This window comes from Loxodonta africana, chromosome 8 (assembly GCF_030014295.1).
Source record: "Loxodonta africana isolate mLoxAfr1 chromosome 8, mLoxAfr1.hap2, whole genome shotgun sequence".
In the NCBI taxonomy this organism is placed as follows: domain Eukaryota; kingdom Metazoa; phylum Chordata; class Mammalia; order Proboscidea; family Elephantidae; genus Loxodonta; species Loxodonta africana.
The window spans coordinates 76,625,091-76,649,304 of NC_087349.1; the positions used below are offsets into that span (position 1 = coordinate 76,625,091).

The 24,214-nt window shown below is 37.4% G+C and overlaps 1 protein-coding gene across 1 annotated transcript in view; it reads right to left on the minus strand.

Annotated features, from left to right (window-relative positions):
• Window positions 1-2,583: 2,583 nt before the first annotated feature.
• CRPPA (CDP-L-ribitol pyrophosphorylase A) overlaps window positions 2,584-24,214 on the minus strand; it is a 312,645-nt gene continuing 291,014 nt past the window's right edge. The window contains exon 10 of the mRNA XM_010587230.3: window positions 2,584-3,440. Coding sequence (XP_010585532.1) covers window positions 3,336-3,440 — 105 coding nt within the window. The 3' untranslated portion in view covers window positions 2,584-3,335. The remainder of the gene's footprint in view (window positions 3,441-24,214) is intronic.

Here is a 24,214-nt window from a genome sequence, read left to right on the forward strand (position 1 = left end):
GAGCAAAACACCACCTGTACAGCCACTTCTAGTCCACATATCTTAAACCATGCTAACAAAATCTAAAATAATTGGTATATTTTCATTCATTCCAATTATTTCAAATTAAACTCTTGAAATAGCTTTAATCTTTCTTCTTCCAAATGGTTTTCTTCACAATGATTTTACTTAAAATAATGATTTATGTTTATATGAATCCATAATTAGTTTTAACTTTAAAATGAAGTGAAATTTAGAGATTTTAACATAAGAATATTACTATTTGATTTCTATAAAATGATTGCTGTATTTATACGTAAAAAAGTAAAAGTAGATAGTTATAATAACCTAGTATGGAAAGAGAACTTTCATGTTAACCAATGCAAAATGATTCAAGTGACCACAATAAAAACGGGTCTGGGTAAAATACAGAGGTCCGACACTTATCTGTAAATGTGTACCTTACAATAAGTTGTCTTTCAAACTGAGCATTTTTATGAAAAAATACTACATTTTACCAATATAAGTCCTTAACCCAGCCTTCGATCACACTGTGTTAAATTCTTAAAATGACTAAGTTTAAATTTGATTTCAATTAAGTAGCATTAATTTAGAAAGAGAGCTTGTCTTTCCACAATTTTACCCACAGATAGAAACCAATTTTATCAAACCTGAGGCATAATTACTATTATTTTTTAAGGGGATTTTAGAAAATACAGTGAGAAGGACACTAAAGTAAATTTATAAAAAGCAGCGATGAAAGTGTAACTATAAATTTGCCTCCGATATCTTGACAATGAAAAAAACTAATTCATCTTCACCTCTGGGCCAGTAATTCTCTTCATTCCCAAATTTCCTAGTTATAGGTTCTGTGGGTTGGAAATGTAGCTAGAAAGCTCAAGTTTCATCTGGCCATTGGGGACAGATCTGTCCCTCTGCCTATTTTGCCACTGCACATTCAGGGCCTCTGTCTTACTCTCCGCCTTCTCTCTTCTGTATACCCTTTGCCAGGAGTCATTTTTGCACAGGGAGACCAGCTTACAACTTATTATCAGGGTTTCTGAGTTTATGCCCTGCCGTTTGCTGCTATGTAGCCACATCACTTTGGAAAGGTAGCTAAGTTCCCTGAGCTCCAATTTCCTCATCAACATAATCAAGGATATGAAGAAAGTTAACACTGTGAATAGCTTTATAAAATATAATGGACCAATCAAATGCCATTGTTATTATATTTCAGAGACAATTTAATATTTTATTAACAAAACCCAATTGTGTTAGTGTTAAATGTTTCCAATTGTCAAGGATAAAGTCATACTAACTGCTCCATGACAAATTCTTTACAGGTATAAAACCAACCCAAACCAAACTAATTGCTGTTGACTCAATTCTGACTCATAGCAACCCTACAGGACAGCCCCAAGGAGGGGCTAGTGGATCCGAACTGGTGACCTTTTGGTTAGCAGCCAAGCTCTTAAACCTCTGCACCACAGGACTTCTTGACTGGTATAACACTCCATTATTAAGTTCAAACCTAAATTAACTCAGCCAGCACCCCACAGAGTTCAGTGATTTTGCTGTGTCAGAGGTAGATCCAGGTTCCTGTCTTGTACTTAAAAGCACTCATTGTCTCTTTACAGCTTTGATCACATTTTACCTTCTGCATTTATAAGGCTTTCAAAGTCCTAAAATATTTTCACCAGAAAACTTTAACAGATGTGTGGTGTAGAGTTTGTAGGCCACAAATTTGCATCAAAAAAGCTGAGCACCTTAACAGGGAAATTAAACATCCTAATAAAAAATCCATGCATCGCCCATGTATTTGCACTTTCGAGGTTATGAATCAACTGATTAATTTATACTTTTTAACACTGAGAAGGCAGAGAGTGAGAGAGAAAAAAAAAGGTGAGCCCAGGCACTTAGATGCAAGTCTACATTTAAATATCACATTTCATTTAAGAGAATAAGTTGTGGTAATTATTCTAAACCCAGTTTATTCTACTCACTATTTAAAAAAAACCCACTGCCATTGAGTCGATTCCAACTCATAGTGATCCTATAGGACAGAGTAGAACTGCTCCCATACAGTTTCCAAGGGTGCCTGATGGATTCAAACTGCCGACCTTGTGGTTAGCAGCCGTAGCACTTAACCACTACGCCACCAGGGTTACTCACTATTAGTTAAGCGTACAATATAAATTTTCCTACTAAAATAGATGTCTGAGAAATATAGGGTACATCATTCAGCATATTAAGAAGAAAGTCCACAAAGTAGGTTTCTCATAGTCTATCTTTAACATAAAACATTTCATACAACTTTCATAGTTTCCAAGTAAAGTATTAAGTCCTGGGAGGATCTGACCCAATCTATTTTTATAAAATACAGTGTATATATAGGGAGTAGAAGACATCACTCATGCCTGGATGTATGCAACTGTAATATGTAATGTGAGAGAGAAGTCAGTAATATTTAAGACGTATGCACAGTGGGAATTTGAAAGAATAAGAACTTGATTTAAAAACGCAGCAGTTTCTATAGCAAAATAATTTAACCCTATGATATTCAGCAAACTCCCTGCCTTTTAAAAAAAGACTAACAGACTTAGATTAACCAAAATAACTTCAATTTTATCAATAGCTTCCACCCAGCTTCCCAGCTTCCTTTAAAACTTATTCAGAAAAATCAGAGGCCCTTTAAAATTATGTAAGTCAAAGTTATACTCCATAAACCAAAGAAAACATGCAATTTAAAAACAATAGAAAAGCAGAAAGGGATTACATCTCCTTTAAAGATCTAAGGTGACATGAGGCCGATGGAGAAGATATTGAAACCAAATAGTTGTATTTTTTGTTATCAACTTTCTTTTTTTTAAGATATGAAAAATTCCAATATAATACAAAATACCACACGATGAAAGGATAACTTTGGAATTAAGAATCATTCTCAACTTTATCCATTAGCTTCATTCTAGCATGATTTATTAATTAACATAGAGATAAGATAGCAGTTGAAGTTTTTTAAATTCTCGTTTCTTTAGAAGGAATAGCTTATCCATCATTATTTCTATTTGACCTTTCATGACTTTGTGAAAAGGCTCTATATGTGAAAACTATTATTTCCCACTTATCTATTCTTTTCGGGTGCAGGTGATTTGTATTTGAAGTATACAAAGGCAAAATCTTTGACAGGTGTAAACATTGATCGGATTTTGTAATCTAGTCATCACATGCCACAAATTATAAAAAGACATAAAAGGTAACTTAAACATCCTACTACATACAAAATTAAAAAAAAAGAGAGAGAGAGATACTTAGGTAAATGTTTCAAAAATCACAGCAGGTTATTTTCTCCAGGTACTTCATGCTACCAGTAGCTGACCAACAAGTCCAGAATTTCTTTCTTTCATTAAGGCAGCAATAATGGCAGCACCTTGCCTTAAACTCTCCTGTAGCTTAAGCTCATCCTGAAAAAAAAAAAAAAAAGTGAAGTAATTATTTTTAAAAAAATGCTGTAAATTATTTTTTTTTTAAGGAGCTACTTTTCAAGATCCACTTCTCTCTAGATGCCACAGGCTATAGAGCTCAGACTTTTACCACCGACATGGGCTCAAAACCGAAACCAAACCCATTGCCTTCAAGACAATTCCGACTCAATAGCAACTGTATAGGACAGAGTAGAGCTGCCCTATATGGTTTCCAAGGAGCAGCTGGTAGGCTCAAACTGCCAAACTTTTGGTTAGCAGCCAAGCTCTTAATTTTTTTTTTTCATCGTATCCAAAGATGTCCCCAAATGGCATTCATTAATTCTGTTTCACTAGACCATGTAGGGAAACCCTGGTGGCATAGTGGTTAAGTGCTATGGCTGTTAACCAAGAGGTCAGCAGTTCGAATCACCAGGTGATCCTTGGAATCTCTACGGGGCAGTTCTACTCTGGGTTTTCTAGACATAAAAGGTACAGCACAAGAGCATTTACCCTCCAGTGGTAAAGGCATGGAACAGTGTGATGCATTAAGGAAATCTAGACTGACATGGCCAAAGCGCTGGGTGTCCTTAGAGAACTTAGCGGCTATGTCACCGGTAAACGGGAAGTACAGGCAAACATGTGTCAATCCATCTCATTGACAGTCTTCTTCATTTTTGCTGACCTTATACTTTACTGGAGCCCTTGTGGCACAGTGGTTAAGAGCTCAGGCTGCTAACCAAAAGGTTAACAGTTTGCATCCACCAGCTGCTCCTTGGAAACCCTATGGGCAGTTCTACTCTGTCCTGTAGGACTACTATAGAGTCAGGATCAACTTGACTGCAACGGTTTTTGGCTATCCTGTGCACCAGCTAATCCTTTTGCAGGAAAGCTTTTCCACTCCCTTCCTAGCTTAAAACCTGTTACTGTCAAGTCAGTTCACACTCATCTCAACTCCATGCTGAGCAGCTGAACTGCTCTATAGGGTCTTCTTGGACGTAATCTGTATGGAAGCAGATTGTCGGACCTTTCCTCCAAAGTGCTGCTGGGTGGATTTGAACCTCCAAACTTTAGGTTAGTAGGTGAGTGCAAACTATTTTTGCCACACAGGGACCTCTTCCTAGCTTGTTGTTATTAGGTACCATTGAGTGGATTCCGACTCAGTGACCCCATATGGCAGACTAGAAACTACCCCATAGAGTTTTCTTGGCTGTAGTCTTTCCAGAAGCAGATCGCCAGGTCTTTATCGTGTAGAGCTGCTGGGTGGGTTCAAACTGCCAACCTTTCAGTTAATAGCCAAGCACTTAATCATTGCACCACCAGGGTTCCTCCTTACTAGCTTAGCTGACCCTAATTACTCTTGGCGATTCAACCCAAATACCTTTAACTCTTACAGTCTACCCTCCTATCCTCCAACTCAGTTTGGGTGAGGTTAACCTGTTTCCATAACATGCTTTGAATTACTCTAACATAGTATTTATGACCCTGAATTCTAATAGTCTTTTTTAGCTGACCGTTTATTCCATCAGATGATGAGTTTCTTGATACCCAAACTATAGAGCCCAGAAGGGGCAAGATATATTTTGGGAACAGTTAGAAATGACTGTTGATATAACAATATGATAAGCTGAACCTTACAAAGGAAATCATGAAAAATGGGTGCCCAAATTCCCACAATAACAAATAAAAAAAAACAACTAAATTAAACGTATCAGCAGTTTATTTACTATCTGTAACTCTAACAACATGAATTCACAGATCTCAGGCTTATCTTTATTTCAACTCACCATTTATAAAGCAAAAACTGTAAAAACTGCACCTTAGCGTTTTCAAACCCGCACGTAAAAATCAAAAGCATATATACTGGATGTCAGCACAACTTGACCAAGGCAAAGTCATAGAAGCTTTTTATACACATTCGAACACCTTGAAGGACTGAATTACTGGGGCTGAGGGCTGGGAACCATTGTCTCTGAGAATATCTAGGTCAATTGGCATAACGTAGTTTATAAAGAAAATGTTCTACACCCTACTTTGGTGAGTAGCATCTGAGGTCTTAAAAGCTTGCAAGTGGCCATCTAAGATAAATCTATTGGTCCCATTCCATCCAGAACAAAGGAGAACGAAGAAAATTAAGGACATAAAGAAAATATTAGTCCAAAGGATAAAGGACCACATGAACCAAAACCTTAACCAGCCTGAGGCCCAGGAGAACTAGATGGTGTCCAGCTACCACCACTAAGCACTCTGACAGGGAGAAAAATGTAGAACAAATTTCAAATTCACAAAAAAGACCAGACTTTCTGGTCTGACAGAGGCTGGAGGAACCCCCAAGATTATATAGCCCCTGGACACTCTGCTAACTCAGAACTAAAACCACTCCCAAAGTCTACATTTCAGTCAGAAATTAGACAGGCCTATAAAACAATGACACACATGAGGAACATGTTTCGTAGTTCAAGTATATGAGACCAAATGGGCAACATCTGCCCAAAAGCAAAGACAAGGAGGCAAGAAAGGTCAGAAAAATTGGACAAATGGACGTAAGGAACCTGGGATAGAAAGGAAAAGGAGGAGAGTGCTGACGCAGTGCAGGGACTGCAACCAATGTCACAGAAGAACTTGTGTATAATTTTTTTTTTAATTGTGCCTTAAGTGAATGTTTACAGAAAAAATTAGTTTCCCATTAAACTGTTAATACAAAAGTTGTTTTGTGATACTGGTTGCCAACCCTGCAAAGTGTCAATACTCTCCCCTTCTCCACCCTGAGTTCCCTGTTTCCATTCATTCAGTTTTCCTGTCCCTTCCTGCCTTCTCATCTTTGCTGTTGGGCTGGTGTGGCCATTAGTTTCGCATGTAAGATTGAACTACAAAGCACGTTACTCGTGTGTGTTATTGTTGGCCCTATAAGCCTGTCTAATCTTCAGCTGAAGGATGAACCTCAGGAGTGACTTCAGGACTGAGTTAAAGGGGTGTCTGGGGCCATACTTGCACGGGTTTCTCCAGTCTTTGTCAGACCAGCAAGCCTCGTCTTTTTTTTGTGTGTGTATGTGTGTGTGAATTTAAATTTTGTTCTACATTTTTCTCCCACTCTGTACAGGACCCTCTATTGTGATCCTTGACAGAGCAGCTGGTGGCAGTAACCGGGCACCATTTAGATGTTCTGGGCTCAGTCTGGTGGAGGTTGTGGTAGTTGTGTTCTACTAATTCTTTGGATTAATCTCTCCGTTGTGTCTTTTTCTTCATTCTCCTTTGCTACCAATGGAATGGGACCAGTAGATACATCTTAGATGACTGCTCGCCGGGTTTTAAGACCGGAGATGCTACTTATCACAGTCGGGTGTAGAACATTTTCTTTATAGACTATGATATGCCAATTGACTAAATGTCCCCTGAAACCATGATACCCAGCCCTCAGCCCAGTAGCTCGGTCCCTAAGGGCATTTGGACATATCTGTGAAACTTCTATGACTTTGCTCTGGTCAAGTTGTGCTGACTTTCCCAGTATTGTGCACTGTATTATACTTTGCCAAGAGCTCATTGTGGTCTAGTCGATACCATTTATCTACTATCTAGTTAGTGTTTTTCTCTTCCCACCCTTCCGTCCTTCCTAACCATCAAAGATTGTTTCTTTCTTTGTGGAAACATTTTCATGTGTTTTTATAACAGTGGTCTCAAACAATATTTGCCATTTTGCGACTGATTTATTTCATTCAGCATAATGTCCTGAAGAGTCATCCATGCCGTGAGATGTTTCTCAGATTCACCATTGTTCTTTATCACTGCATAGTATTCCATTTTGTGTATGTACCATAGTTTGTTTATCCATTCATCTGTCGAAGGACACTTAGGTTGTTTCCATCCACAATGTTTCCATTGTGAATAATGCTGCTGTGAATATGAGTGTGCATATGTATATGCATGTGACAGTTCTTATTTCTCCCAGATACTTTCCTAGGAGTGGGATTGCTGGATCGTGTGGTATTTCTATTCCTAACTTTTTTTTTTTTTAATTAATTTTTATTAAGCTTCAAGTGAACATTTACCATTCCAGTCAGTCTGTCACATGTAGGTTTACATACATCATACTCCCTTCTCCCACTTGCTCTCCCCCTATTGAGTCAGCCCTTTCAGTCTCTCGTTTCGTGCCAATTTTGCCATCTTCCCTCTCTCTCTATCTTCCCATCCCCCCTCCAGTCAAGGGTTGCCAACACACTCTCCAGTGTCCACCTAATTTAATTGGCTTACTCTTCATCAGCATCTCTCTCCCCCCCGCTGACCAGTCCTTTTCATGCCTGATGAGTTGTCTTCGGGGATGGTTCCTGTCCTGTGCCATAAGAAGTTCTGGGGAGTATTGTCTCTGGGATTCCTCTAGTCGCATTCATATCATTAGGTATGGTCTTTTTATGAGAATTTGGGGTCTGTATCCCATTGGCCTCCTGCTCCCTCAGGAGTTGTCTGTTGTGCTCCCTAGCAGGGCAGACATCGATTGTGGCCGGGCACCAACTAGTTCTTCTGGTCTCAGGATAATGTAGGTCTCTGGTTCATGTGGTCCTTTCTGTCTCTTGGGTTCTTAGTTGTCATGTGGCCTTGGTGTTCTTCCTTTGCCTTTGCTCCAGGTGGGTTGAGACCAATTGATGTATCTTAGATGGCCGCTTGTTGGCATTTAGGACTCCAGGCGCCACAATTCAAAGTGGGATGCAGAATGTTTTCATAATAGAATTATTTTTCCCGTTGACTTAGAAGTCTCCTCAAACCATGTTCCCCAGACCCCAGCCCCTGCTCCGCTGACCTTTGAAGCTTTCATTTTATCCCGGAAACCTCTTTGCTTTTAGTCCAGTCCAATTAGGCTGACCTTCCTTGTATTGTGTGTTGTCTTTCCCTTCACCCAAAGCAGTTCTTATCTACTGATTGATCAATAAAAAACCCTCTCCCTCCCTCCCTCCCTCCCCACTTTGTAACCACAAAAGTATGTGTTCTTCTCCATTTTTTCTATTTCTCAAGATCTTATAATAGTGGTCTTATACAATATTTGTCCTTTTGCCTCTGACTCATTTCACTCAGCATAATGTCTTCCAGATTCCTCCATGTTATGAAATGTTTCACAGATTCGTCACTGTTCTTTATCGATGCGTAGTATTCCATTATGTGAATATACCACAATTTATTTACCCATTCATCCGTTGATGGACATCTTGGTTGCTTCCAGCTTTTTGCTATTGTAAACAGAGCTGCAATAAACATGGGTGTGCATATGTCTGTTTGTGTGAAGGCTCTTGTATCTCTAGGGTATATTGCGAGGAGTGGGATTTCTGGGTTGTATGGTAGTTCTCTTTCTAACTGTTTAAGATAACGCCAGATGGATTTCCAAAGTGGTTGTACCATTTTACAATCCCACCAGCAGTGTATGAGAGTTCCAATCTCTCCGCAGCCTCTCCAACATTTATTATTTTGTGTTTTTTGGATTAATGCCAGTCTAGTTGGTGTGAGATGGAATCTCATCGTAGTTTTAATTTGCATTTCTCTAATGGCTAATGATCGGGAGCATTTTCTCATGTATCTGTTGGCTGCCTGAATATCTTCTTTAGTGAAATGTGTGTTCATATCCTTTGCCCACTTCTTGATTGGGTTGCTTGTCTTTTTGTGGTTGAGTTTTGACAGAATCATGTAGATTTTAGAGATCAGGCACTGGTCTGAGATGTCATAGCTGAATATTCTTTCCCAGTCTGTAGGTGGTCTTTTTACTCTTTTGGTGAAGTCTTTAGATGAGCATAGGTGTTTGATTTTTAGGAGCTCCCAGTTATCTGGTTTCTCTTCATCATTTTTGGTAATGTTTTGTATTCTGTTTATGCCCTGTATTAGGGCTCCTAGGGTTGTCCCTATTTTTTCTTCCATGATCTTTATCATTTTAGTCTTTATGTTTAGGTCTTTGATCCACTTGGAGTTAGTTTTTGTGCATGGTGTGAGGTATGGGTCCTGTTTCATTCTTTTGCAAATGGATATCCAGTTATGCCAGCACCATTTGTTAAAAAGACTATCTTTTCCCCAGTTGACTGACACTGGTCCTTTGTCAAATATCAGCTGCTCAGACATGGATGGATTTATATCTGGGTTCTCAATTCTGTTCCATTGGTCTATGTGCCTGTTTTTGTACCAGTACCAGGCTGTTTTGACTACTGTAGCTGTATAATAGGTTCTGAAATCAGGTAGAGTGAGGTCTCCCACTTTCTTCTTCTTTTTCAGTAATGCTTTGCTTATCCGGGGGTTCTTTCCCTTCCATATGAAATTAGTGATTTGTTTCTCTATCCCCTTAAAATATGACATTGGTATTTGGATTGGAAGTGCGTTATATGTATAGATGGCTTTTGGTAGAATAGACATTTTTACTATGTTAAGTCTTCCTATCCATGAGCAGAGTATGTTCTTCCACGTAAGTATGTCCTTTTGAATTTCTTGTAGCAGACTTTTATAGTTTTCTTTGCATAGGTCTTTTACATCCTTGGTAAGATTTATTCCTAAGTATTTTATCTTCTTGGGGGCTACTGTGAATGGTATTGATTTGGTTATTTCCTCTTCGGTGTTCTTTTTGTTGATGTAGAGGAATCCAAGTGATTTTTGTATGTTTATTTTATAACCTGAGACTCTGCCAAACTCTTCTATTAGTTTCAGTAGTTTTCTGGAGGATTCCTTAGGGTTTTCCATGTATACGATCATGTCATCTGCAAATAGTGATAGCTTTACTTCCTCCTTGCCAATCTGGGTACCCTTTATTTCTTTGTCTAGCGTAATTGCCCTGGCTAGGACTTCAAGTACAATGTTGAATAAGAGTGGTGATAAAGGGCATCCTTGTCTGGTTCCCGTTCTCAAGGGAAATGCTTTCAGGTTCTCTCCATTTAGAGTGATATTGGCTGTTGGCTTTGCATAGATGCCCTTTATTATGTTGAGGAATTTTCCTTCAATTCCTATTTTGGTAAGAGTTTTTATCATAAATGGGTGTTGAACTTTGTCAAATGCCTTTTCTGCATCTATTGATAAGATCATGTGGTTTTTATCTTTTGTTTTGTTTATGTGATGGATTACATTAATGGTTTTTCTGATATTAAACCAGCCTTGCATACCTGGTATAAATCCCACTTGATCAGGGTGAATTATTTTTTTGATGTGTTGTTGGATTCTATTGGCTAGAATTTTGTTGAGGATTTTTGCATCTATGTTCATGAGGGATATAGGTCTAAAATTTTCTTTTTTTGTAATGTCTTTACCTGGTTTTGGTATCAGGGAGATGGTAGCTTCATAGAATGAGTTGGGTAGTATTCCGTCTTGTTCTATGCTTTGAAATACCTTCAGTAGTAGTGGTGTTAAGTCTTCTCTGAAGGTTTGGTAGAACTCTGCAGTGAAGCCGTCTGGGCCAGGACTTTTTTTTTGTTGGAAGTTTTTTGATTACCGTTTCAATCTCTTTTTTTGTTATGGGTCTATTTAGTTGTTCTACTTCTGAATGTGTTAGTTTAGGTAGGTAGTATTTTTCTAAGAATTTATCCATTTCTTCTAGGTTTTCAAATTTGTTAGAGTACAATTTTACGTAGTAATCTGAAATGATTCTTTTAATTTCATTTGGCTTTGTTGTGATGTGGTCCTTCTCGTTTCTTATTCGGGTTATTTGTTTCCTTTCCTGTTTTTCTTTAGTCAGTCTAGCCAATGGTTTATCAATTTTGTTAATTTTTTCAAAGAACCAGCTTTTGGCTTTGTTAATTTTTTCAATTGTTTTTCTGTTCTCTAATTCATTTAGTTCAGCTCTAATTTTTATTATTTGTTTTCTTCTGGTGCCTGATGGGTTCTTTTGTTGCTCACTTTCTGTTTGTTCAAGTTGTCGGGACAGTTCTCTGATTTTGTCTCTTTCTTCTTTTTGTATGTGTGCATTTATCGATATAAATTGGCCTCTGAGCACTGCTTTTGCTGTGTCCCAGAGGTTTTGATAGGAAGTATTTTCATTCTCGTTGCTTTCTCGTTCCTTATTCCCTCCTTGATGTCTTCTATTACCCAGTCTTTTTTCAGGAGGGTATTGTTCGTTTTCCAAGTATTTGATTTCTTTTCCCTAGTTTTTCTGTTATTGATTTCTAGCTTCATTGCCTTGTGGTCTGAGAAGATGCTTTGTAATATTTCGATGTTTTGGATTCTACCAAGATTTGTTTTGTGACCTAATACGTGGTCTATTCTAGAAAATGTTCCATGTGCACTAGAAAAAAAAGTATATTTTGCAGCAGTTGGTGAAGAGTTCTGTATAAGTCTATGAGGTCAAGTTGGTTGATTGTTGTAAGTAGGTCTTCCGTGTCTCTGTTGAGCTTCTTACTGGATGTCCTGTCCTTCTCCGAAAGTGGTGTGTTGAAGTCCCCTACTATAAATGTGGAGGTGTCTATCTTGCTTTTCAATTCTGTTAAAATTTGATTTATGCACCTTGCAGCCCTGTCATTGGGTGTGTAAATATTTAATATGGTTATATCTTCCTGATCAATTGTCCCTTTTATCATTATATAGTGTCCTTCTTTATCCTTTGTGGCGGATTTAAGCCTAAAGTCTATTTTGTCAGAAATTAATATTGCTACTCCTCTTCTTTTTTGCTTATTATTTGCTTGATATATTTTTTTCCATCCTTTGAGTTTTAGTTTGTTTGTGTCTCTAAGTCTAAGGTGTGTCTCTTGTAGGCAGCATATAGATGGATCGTGTTTCTTTATCCAGTCCGTTACTCTCTGTCTCTTTGTTGGTGCATTTAGTCCATTTACATTCATTCAGTGTAATTATAGATAAATAAGTTTTTAGTGCTGTCATTTTGATGCCTTTTCATGTGTGTTGTTGGCCTTTTCATTTTTCCACTTACTTTTTTGTGCTGAGACTTTTTTCTTAGTAGATTGTGAGATCCTCATTTTCATAATGTTTAACTTTATGTTTGTTGAGTCATTACGTTTTTCTTGAGTTATGGAATTGATATTCCTTTTTGTGGTTACCTTATTATTTACCCCTATTTTTCTAAGTAAAAACCTAACTTGTATCGTTCTATATCGCCTTGTATCACTCTCCATCTGGCAGTTCAATGCCTCCTATATTTAGTCCCTCTTTTTGATTATTGTGATTGTTTATCTATTGATTTCCATGATTTCCTGTTATGTGTATTATTTTGTTTATTTATATATTTTTTAGAATTAATCTTACTTTGTTTGTTTTTGTGCTTTCCCTATTTGAGTTGCGTTGATATCAGGACGTTCTGTTTTGTGACCTTGTATTGTGCTAGTACCTGATATTATTGGTCATCAGGCCAAGCAATCTCCTTAAGCATTTCTTGCAGTCTTGGTTTAGTTTTTGCAAATTCTCTAAACTTGTGTTTATCTGTAAATATCTTAATTTCTCCTTCATATTTCAGAGAGAGTTTTGCTGGATATATGATTTTTCTCGTTCAGTTCTCTGTATACGTTGTCCCATTCCCTTCTTGCTTGCATGGTTTCTGCTGAGTAGTCTGAACTTATTCTTATTGATTCTCCCTTGAAGGAAACCTTTCTTTTCTCTCTGGCTGCTTTTAAAATTTTCTGTTTGTCTTTGGTTTTGGCAAGTTTGATGATAATATGTCTTGGTGTTTTTCTTTTTGGATCAATCTTAAATGGGGTTCAATGAGCATCTTGGATAGATATCCTTTCGTCTTTCATGATGTCAGGGAAGTTTTGTGTCAGGAGTTCTTCAACTATTTTCTCTGTGTTTTCTGTCCTCCCTCCCTGTTCTGGTACTCCAATCACTCGCAAGTTATCCTTCTTGATAGAGTCCCACATGATTCTTAGGGTTTCTTCATTTTTTTTAATTCTTTTATCTGATTTTTTTTTCAGCTATGTTGGAGTTGATTCCCTGGTCCTCCAGAAGTCCCAGTCTACATTCTAATTGCTCGAGTCTGCTCCTCTGACTTCCTATTGCGTTGTCTAATTCTGTAATTTTATTGTTAATCTTTTGGATTTCTACATGCTGTCCCTCTATGGATTCTTGCAACTTATTAATTTTTCCACTATGTTCTTGAATAATCTTTTTGAGTTCTTCAACAGTTTTATCAGTGTGTTCCTTGGCTTTTTCTTCAGTTATCCTAATTTCATTTGTGATATCTTTAAGCATTCTGTAAATTAGTTTTTTATATTCTGTATCTGATAATTCCAGGATTGTATCTTCATTTGGGAAAGATTTTGATTCTTTTGTTTGGGGGGTTGGAGAAGCTGTCATGGTCTGTTTCTTTATGTGGTTTGATATGGACTGCTGTCTCCAAGCCATCACTGGGAAACTAGATTTTCCAGGTAATCAGCTAAAAAAAAATGCAGTCAGATCCCCATCTGAATTCTCCTTCTGGCTCAGGGTATTCGGATGTTAATGGAGCCACCTGGGGAGGGTGGGGAAGGGATCAGAGAGCTAGGCATGTAGCACCACAGAATATAGAGCTGATCCCCGCGTTCACGCTCCGCCCCTGTCCGCCAGAATCCTGGCAGGACGGCTCCCTGGCTGGGATGCTACTCTCCCCGCTCCAAGGATCAGTCACTTCCTCCCGGGGATTTCTCCCTCCGGTGCACCGCACCGCTCGCGCGAACTGAGTGGGCGTGGCCCTCACGAACAGCTGGGCCCGCCCCCGGGGTCTATTCAGGGGAATGCGCTCACACCCTGCCCGCTCTCGCCAAGATCCCAGCGGGACGGCTCCCTAGCTGGGACGCTGCTCTCCCCGCTCCGAGACCAGTCACTTCCTCCCGGGGATTTCTCCCTCCGGTGCGCCGCATGGCTCGCGTGAACTGGGTGGGCGTGGCCCTCACGAACGTCTGGGCGCCCCCCCCCGGGGTCGCTTTAGGGAAATATAGGTGATCCCCACGCTCGCGCCTCGCCCGCCTCCCGTCAAACTCCTGGCAGGACGGCTCCCCGGCTGGGACACTGCTCTCCCCACTCCAAGATCAGTCACTGCCTTCCGGGTGTTTCTCCCACCGGCTGCACCGCTACGCCGCCCGCGCCAACCAGCTAGACTTCCTCCTGGGATGGGTTCGGGGGGGTAGGGCTGGGCCCCTTGTCTGTGCCGTCTGCCCCCCTGGGCTCTGCCCCAGCCCGAGCTCCGAAGGTCACCTGCCTGGTACGCTGGCTCTTAGTTCTGAAAACGATCGCTGTCTGCCCGTATTTGTTCGTTCTCCATCTCTAAGTCTGTGTTTGTTGTTCAGAGTTCATAGATTGTTATATATGTGATCGATTCACTTGTTTTTCCGAGTCTTTGTTGCAAGAGGGATCTGCGGTAGCGTCCACCTAGTCCGCCATCTTGGCCCCGCCTCTATTCCTAACTTTTTAAGGAAGCGCCACATGGTTTTACAAAGTGGTTGTACCATTTGGTATTCCCATCAGCAGTGCATAAGAGCTCCAATCTCCCCTCAAACTCTCCAATATTTGTTATTTTCTGTTTTTTCTTTAATTCATGCCAGAAGGATCAGGGTCAGATGGTATCTCATTATAGTCTTCATTTGCATTTCACTAATGGCTTTTAATGGCTAGTGGTCATGAGTATTAAGAGTCTGTTAGCCTCCAGAATGTTTTCTTTGGTGAAGTGTCTATTCACATCCTTTGCTCACTTTTTAATTGGATTATTCGTCTCTTTCTTGTAGAGGTGTGGGATTTTCCTATCGATTTTAGAGATTAGACCTTATTGGAGATGTCATAGCCAGAATTTTTTTCCCAGTCTGTAGATTCTCTTTTTACTCCTTGAGCAAAGTCTTTCGATGAGCATAACTGTCTAAGTTTATGAAGATCCCATTTATCTAGCTTATCTTTGGCTGTTTATATATTGTTAACTATGGTTTGCGTACTGTATATGCTGTATATTAGGACCCCAGTGTTGACCCTATTTTTTCTTCCATGATCTTTAGTTTTGGTTTTATATTTAGGTTTTTGACTCATTTTGAATTAGTTTTTGTGTGTAGTGAGAAATATGGGCCTTGTTTCATTTTGTTTTTACAGATGGACATTCAGGTTTGCCAGTATCATTTGCTAAAAAGACTCTCTTTTCCCCACTTAATGGAATTAGGGTCTTTGTCAAAGGTCAGGTGGCTGGAGGTAGATGGATTTACATTTGGGTTCTTGATTCTGTTCCATTGGTCAGTGTGTGTCGTTGTACCAGTACCAGGCTGTTTTGACTACCGTAGCTGTGTAGTAGGTTCTGAGGTCAGGTAGTATGAGGTCTCCTACTTTGTTTTTCTTCTTCAATAATGCTTTACTTAGTTAACAAATAATTTTTCCATCCCATTAAAGAATGCTGTTGGTATTTGGATCGGGATTGCATTGTATTGATAGACTGCTTTGGGTAGACTTGATATTTTCATAATATTTAGTCTACCTATCCATGAGTCTGGTCTGTTTTTCCATTTATGTAAATTTCTCTTGGTTTCTTGCAGTAGCATTTTGTAGTTTTGTTTGTATAGGTCTTTTATGTCCCCGGTTAGATTTATTCCTAAGTATTTTTTTTTTTAAGAGGCTATTATAAATGTGGAAACCCTGGTGGTGTAGTGGTTAAGCGCTACAGCTGCTAACCAAGAGGTCAGCAGTTCGAATCCACCAGGCACTCCTCAGAAACTCTATGGGACAGTTCTACTCTGTCCTATAGGATCACTATGAGTCAGAATTGACTCGATGGCACTGGGTTTGGTTTTTGTTTTGGTTTATTATAAATGGTATTGCTTTCATGCTTTCCTTTTCAAAGATCTCTTTATTGGTTTCTAGGAATCCAACTGATTTTTGTGTGTTTATCTTGTATCTTGCTAATCTGCTGAATTTTCCCGTTAGTTCCAGTAGTTTTCTTGTGGAGTCTTTAGGGTTCTCTATGTATAGTATCATATCATCTGCAAATAGGGATAGTTTTACTTTTTCCCTACCAATTTGGATGCCCTTTATTCCCTTTTTATTGCCTTATTGCTCTAGCTAGGATTTCCAGCACAATGTTAAATAGGAGTGGTGATAAGGGGCATCCATGTTTTATTCCCATTCTCAGGGGTAATGTTTTCAGCTTCTCTCTGTTGCCAATGATGTTGGCTGTTGCTTTTGTATAAAAAAAAAAAATGAACCCACTGCCTTCAAGCCAAATCTGACTCATAATGACCCTGTAGGACAGAGTAGAATTCCCCCATAGATGAGTTTTGTATAACACATCACCACCACTGCCATTGAGTCGATTCCGACTCATAGCAACCCTATAGGACAGAGTAGAACTGCCCAGACGGGTTCGGAGTTTTGTATAGATACCCTTTATTATGTTGAGAAATTCCCCTTCTATTCCCATCTTATTTAGAGTTTTTATCAGGAGTGGGTTTTGTACTTTATCAAATGACTCTTCTGCATGGATTATGTTGATTGATTTTCTAATGCTGAACAATTCTTGCATGCCTGGTATGAATCACACTTGGTCGTGGTGTATTTTTTTTTTTTTATAGTGCTGAATTTTGTTGACTAGAGCTTTGTTGAGAAGCTTTGCATCTATATTCATGACACATATTGGTCTACAATTTTCTTTCTTTCTTTTTTGGTGTCTTTGCATGGTTTTGGTATCAGGGCTATTGTGGCTTCATAGAATGAATTTGGAAGTAATCTTTCCTTTTCCATGGTCTGAAATAGTTTGAGTAGTACTGGTGTGAGGTCCTCTCTGAATGTTTGGTAGAATTCTCCAGTGAAGCCATCTGAGCCAGAACTTTTTGTTGTTTTAATTACCTTTTCAATCTCTTCTCATTATCGGTCTGTTCAGATTTTTGACCTCAGTTTGTGTTAGTTTAGGTAGATAGTGTGTATCTAGAAATTTGCCCATTTCCTCTACATTTTCAAATTTCTTGAAAGTTTTTCATAGTACTCAGTTATGATCCTTTTTATTTCAGTTCGGTCTGTTATAATGTTCCCCATCTCATGGCTTATTTGGGTTAATCCTGTCATCTCCTGTTTTTCTGTTTTCAATTTGGCCAATGGTTTGTTGATTTTGTTGATCCTTTCAAAGAACCAAAACTTTTGGTTTTGTTGATTCTTTCTATTGTTTTTCTATTCTTTATTTCATTTATTTCTGCTCTGATCTTTATGATTTCCTTTCTTCTGGTGGCTGTGGGTTTCTTTTAACATTCTCTTTCTATTTGAGTTGTAGGGCTAACGTTTTGATTTTATCCCTTTGTTCTTTTATGACGTATGAGCCTAATGCTATACGTTGACCTCTGAGCACTGCTTTTGCTGTGTCCCAAAGGTTTCAGTATGATGCGTTTTCATTCTTATTTGATTTTAGAAATTTTTTTATTCCATCTTTGATTTCTTCTATTACCCTATGGTTTTCGAGCAAGGCGTTATTCAGTTTCCATGTATTTGATTTTTTTTTCCTTCTTCCTGTTATCAATTTCTGCTTTTATGGTGCTGTGATCAGAGAAGATGCCTTGTATTAGTCATCTCAATGGCGTGTTGAAGTCTCCTACTATTATTGTGGAACTGTCTATTTCTCTTTTCAGTGCTGAGAGAGTTTGTTTTATGTATCTTGGAGCCCTGTCAGGGGTTGAATAGATATTTACTATGGTTATGTCATCATGGAGGATTGTCCCTTTCATCATTATATAATGTCCTTCTTTGTCTTTTATGGTGGATTTTGCCTTAAAGTCTACTTTATCTGAGATTAGTATAGCCACTCTTGCTCGTTTTTGATTGCTATTTGCTGGATATATTTTTTTTCATTCTTTGATTTTTGATATATTTATGTCTTCATGTTTAAGGTGTGTATTTTGTAGACAGCATACTGATGGGTCAAATTTTTATCCATTCTATCACTCTCTGTCTCTTTACAGGTGCAGTTAAGCCATTTACATTCAGTGGGATTACTGGTAGGTGTCAGTTTATTGCTGTCATTTTGTAGTACTGATGTATTCTCTGTTCCTCTTACTCTCTTGTGCTGAGTTCCTTTTGTTTCTGAAATTTCTTTTCATTTGTTTCATTATTGTAGATTTTGTGTTTACTGAGACTTTTTTTCTCCTTTATCTTCATCAGTAGGTTTGTTAACTTTATTTGTGGGTACCTTGAAATGCACCTTTCTCTTCCTAAGTTTGAGTCAGCCTTTTATTACTTGATAGCACTTTGACTTCCTCTCTGAAAGTTCTGTATCTACAGAGTGTATTTTCCCTTTTACTGTTCTTTGTCATCATTTACAGATCGATGTCTCTAGTTCCCTGTTTTGAACCTCTTGGGTTTTTTACCCTTGAGAGTTCATTACCTACGCTGGTATTTGGCTGATAATGGCCTACGTCCTAGATTCAGGTTATTGACTGATGTTGTTGGTTCTCTAACCGAAGGACTCCGTTCAATAATTCTTGTAAGTTTGGTTTGGTTTTTACAAATTCCCTTAATTTCTGTTTATCTGGAAATGTCCTAATTTCACCATCATATTTGAGAAACAGTTTTGCAGCATATATTATTCTTGGTTGACAATTCTTTTCTTTCAAGGTTTTGTGTATATCCTCCCATTGCCTTCTTGCCAGCATGGTTGCTGTTGAGTAATCAGAGCTTAGTCTTATTGTTTCCCCTTTAAATGTGACTTTTTGTTTTTCTTGGGCTGCTGTCAGGATTCTTTGTCTTTGGTTTTGGCAAGTGTGATTATATATGTCTTGGTGACTTTCTTTTGGTATCTACCCTATACGGGGTTCATTGAGCTTATTGGATGGTCAGCTTTTCATCTTCCATGATATGAAGGAAATTTTCTGCCAGCAAACCTTCAATGATCCCCTCTGTGTTTTCCATTTTCTCCCCATCTTGGATCTTCAATAATGCACAGATTTTTGCCCTTCATTTTATCCCATGTAGTTCTTAGGTTTTCTTTATTCTTCTCCATTCTTTTCTCTGATTTTTCCCCAAACAAAGTGGCATCCATGGATTTGTCTTCAATTTCGCTGATTCTGTCTTCTATTGTTTCAAATTTGCTTCTAAAACCTACTGAGCTGTCCATTTCTGAAATTTTGTGTTTATCATTTGGATTTCTAATTGCCGTTTTTGTATGATTCTTAATTGTCTATTTATTTTGACATTTTTTTCTTGTATTATTTTCCTGAATTCTTCTATTTCTCCATTTTGGCTATGTTTTCATTGGTTTCGTCTGTGTTTTACATGATTTTGTCTGCATTTTCCTTGATCTTTTTCCTAATCTTTTGGAGAGCCCTGATTATTAGACTTTTGAATTCCCCACCAGGTAGTGCCAGTACCTTTTCTTCTGCCAGAAGACCAATTTGTGCTTTATTCTAGTTGCTTACTGGAGCAATCCTGTCTTTTTTTTTAATGTTTTGATACTGTCTGCTGTCTCTAAGACATTCAGGTATTATTTTCTTTATCTATTGATTATAGGTCTGTTTGTTTCATCCTGCTTTTTTGTATTGTTTGCTTATGCCTGGGCAAGTGGATCAGGCATGCTTTGTTGTTTACTTGTCTGTGGGCACAATAGTTCTCATCACCTTGTTTGGGTGTAGGGCCCATTGTTCAGCAAGTGAGAGAGTCTATTCTTCTCCTGGAGTTGTAGCTAGCAAATGTGGTCTTACTTAGCCATGTGTGTCTCCATGCCGTACCTCTATCTCTTATTGGGAATTCCATGGACTTGCCTTTCTGCATGAGGGGTTATTGATTCTATTCCAAGATGGCCACAGTGAGTCATGCTGTTTGGCCAGAAACCTTCACTCTGTATCTCTACTCCTTCCCCATTTTCTCAGCTTCTTCTCCTCAGTGACTTCTAATGTCATACTTTATCCCTTTATTTAAGGTTCAGATTTTGAGGACTGATGTCTGTATCTGTTTTAGTTTGTTTTTTAGGCCTTTGTTGGCTTAGTGCATCTGACTGCCATCTTGGCTCTGCCTCTGTGTATAAATTTTTGAATGAGAAACTAATTTGTGCTGCAAACTTTCACTGAAAGCACAATAAAATTTAAAAAAATCATCAACTTGTGCAATTTAAGTAGATGTAGTTTATTATATGTAAATTATACCTTAATAAAACTTATTTTCAAAAATAAAAAACACATTTGCTGAATTTAAGAAAAAACAGAGAGTTTACTGATAAAAGATACAGTAAAATCTATTTTTTATGTAAATAATTGTCATAATTGTCATCACTTGTTTTATCTCATTTTCCTTTTTACTTCATAACAAATTAAAACTATACAGAAAATTTATTTAAAATAATTGCTAAATCTGTCCAACAATGAAACAATAAATATATAACTTCTAGTTGAAAATACAGCTTTGCTTTTTTTTTTTTTGATTAGAACTGTATTATGGTGAAACTAGAAATCAGTTCCAAAAGAAAAAAAAAAAAAGAAACTCTCAAGTAGCCAGCTTTCTTAAAGTACTAAGAGAGAAAATATCAAAATGTTAATAAATGTTATTCTTGGAAGATAAATTTATGGCAACTTTTATTTTCTTCTTTGAGATTTGCTATATTTTCAAAATTTCCATAATTAACACATTTCATTCTTCTAACAAGTAAAACAAGTTATTTTTAAGTTTCAAGATTGTTCAAGTTTAGAGAACTAAGTTTGATTTGACATCATATAAATCCAAGTGTATCAATAATATAGAACATTGCCAAAATTTTCAGGGAACATTTCTATCCATAAAAATATTCAAAATCTGTGCACAGAAAACATGTTTTGTTTGAATATTCTAGCCTGCAACAAAAGGTTCAAAAAGAATTATGCTAATAATGTACAAAGTCTTAGGTTTCTGCTGACTTAGCAGTTGAGAAAAAATATCATGGAAGTGAAACTAAAAGTAGCAACAAAAAAGTTATACTTAAATTTATTCAGCATGTAATATTAACAACTTTGAAAGTTTCTAATTCAAAGACATCAATTTGTCTTTGGTTTTCCTTATTCATTTCCAGCTTTTTCACGTATATGAGGCAACTGAAAACACCATGGCTTGAGTCAGGCACACCTTAGTCCTCAAAGTGACATCTTTGCTTTTGAATACTTTAAAGAAGCCTTTTGCAGCAGATTTGCCCAACGCAATATGTCGTCTGATTTCTTCATACTGCTTGCATGGGTGTTGATTGTGGATCCAAGTAAAATAAAATCCTTGACAACTTCAATATTTTCTGTTTATCATGATGTTGCTTATTGATCTAGTTGTGAGGGTTTTTTTTTCTTCTTCTTCTTTATATTGAAGTGTGATCCATACTGAAGGCTGTAGTCTTGGATCTTCATCAGTAAGTGCCTCTAGTCCTCTTCACTTTCAGCAAGCAAGGTTGTATCATCTGCATATTGCAGGTTGTTAATGAGTCTTTCTCCAGTCCTGATGCTGCATTCTTCTTCGTATAGAACGGCTTCTTGTATTTTTGGCTCAGCATACAGACTGACTATGTGTGGTGAAAGGATAAAACTCTGACACACATCTTTCCTGATTTTAAGCCATTTAGTATCCACTTTTTTTTTTCTCAAACAACTGCCCCTTGGTCTATGTACAGGTTCCTCATGAGTACAATTAAATGTTCTGGAATTCCCATTCTTTGCAATGTTATACATAATTATTATGGAATTCCAAACTTATTCCATAATTAAGTTATGCCAAAGGAATTCTGTACTTTATTCTTAGTGTGTGTGTCTTTTTGTTATTGTTCATTTTTTATGATGATCTTATCTCTCCTTTTTAATAGGGTCTCAATGCAAAAATTCTTATGGAACTCTAAGTTCTTGGCAAGCTTTTGGAAAAATATGGAAAATAGGAGATTTACTTCCATCATAGAAGATAGTGGATGACAGAGGCACTTCCATATTCATAGCAGTTCTTCTTTTTCTCTCCTCCCCATTTCCCACCTCTACTTTCAGAAACCAAGTAAAATGTACAGTTCCAGAAGTAGGTTACCAATAAGTAGAACCTGGCAAGTGTTCAAATGGTCAATTTGGTATATGCCTCATGTCTTCGAAATTCCTTACTTACTATCCCTTTCAATTTTCTTAACTAACAACTTTTGGAGAAACTATTTCCAGTATACTTAAACTTGAAGAGCTTTGTAAAAGGTATATTTTAAACATAAAGCCCCATAATTGTACCACACAGCCCACAATATTTGAATGAAAGGAGTGAAAACAAATTTATGGTGGTATGTTAGGTTCAAATTTATGCGGATTGCACAGAATACTGCTGCAAAGAATAGAGGGAAATGCTACGGCATCATTGTTCTCCAAATCTTTATAGACAACCTGAAAGGAAATCTTTTAGAGATATTTATCGTCCATATAGATAGCTGCTAAAGAATACAATGTACTCTGTTAGAAAGGGAACTATAAAGTTAAAAATATATATATACTTAGGCTTTAGATGTCTCAGGAGATTACACAGCCCTTCTTGAAGTATAAACATTGCATTGTCTTGCAAATTCCATACCCAATTCAATTTCTATGAGTCATAGAACTGTCTTGAAATGCAGGTGAACTTATGGTTTGATGTTAATCGTATATTACCATATACTAGATACTTTTGTCCTCCCAGTCCTTTCTGCCATCCTTGTTTCGGTGAACTCATGCAAAAATTATTTTGTAAATGCTACAAAATTTCAAATACCCTAAATAAGTAAAAATGTACAATGTTTTATAGTTATAGCTATCTATATATATATCCATATCGTATAAGTAAAATTCATAAGTTATAGAATTCAGAAATTTTTAACAGATTCGTTACATTTATAAGATAAAATTAATACCATTATTAATATCAAATCAAAATAATTTGAGGTTAAATTTCCTTTTGTATACATTTTGCTGAGATGGAAGCAAAAAAATATATGGTGGCACACTGTCCCCTAGTGGAGATGAAAATAAACGTTTGATGTTCCTAAAGTTCCAAAACACAAAACTGCCCAAAAGAAGTACATTACCTATTGTAGGGTTGGAGAAAAACAAAAAGTTCCTCTCCAAATGAAAAGTATTTCCCTTTTCCTTCTTTGAGTGAAATAACTGCCTCTAGAAAAGCTAAGTAATAAAATAGTAGTGAAAATGTAAATAGGTTCATTTATTGACATAACCATCGAATAACTTTTTTATTCTCCTTTATTCTCTGTGCTTTGCATATACTATCAGTGCTAAATAAGTATTCATAGAGTGAGATAATCAAGAAAAAAGAATTGGTTAATAACAGCGTGGTGGCAACTCAGTTATTTTGCTGAATAGGAACAGAGAAGGAAGATAGGAAGACCCAAACTACGCAATGCTCAGGGCTAGATCATAGTAGTATAAGATGCAGGCAGCCAAAGGCATCAGAAGTCTGGCCAGAGGAACAAGTAGTTCATTGTCGTGTCAATTATTTCTAATCTAGGTCTTGTTATGCTGTCATACTTTCTATTCTTAGAACATCATTCATAATATCAATTCCACAACTAAATAAGTTGCAAAAATAATAAGCTGCAAAAGTAGAATATCGTTCATAATATCAATTCCAAACCTTCGTAATAAGTTACAAAAGTCTCATACCCACTGTCCCTTTTAATCAGCAAAACTGTTTTGACCCTACACAATTCACCCAACAGATACTAAGTCCTGCTAGTTTTCTGTTGTGACATTCCTCACCAGTCATACTCTAACCACTCTAAGTCTTTGCCTATACCATTCTGTACCTGGAATCCTGTAAAATGTCCTAACTGGCTACCTGTCTTTTGTTTTTATTATATTAATCTCACTGAGACAACCATTTTCACTATATTAAACCCACATTTCTTTCAGGAAAATCTTCATCTTAGCATTGAAGATCAT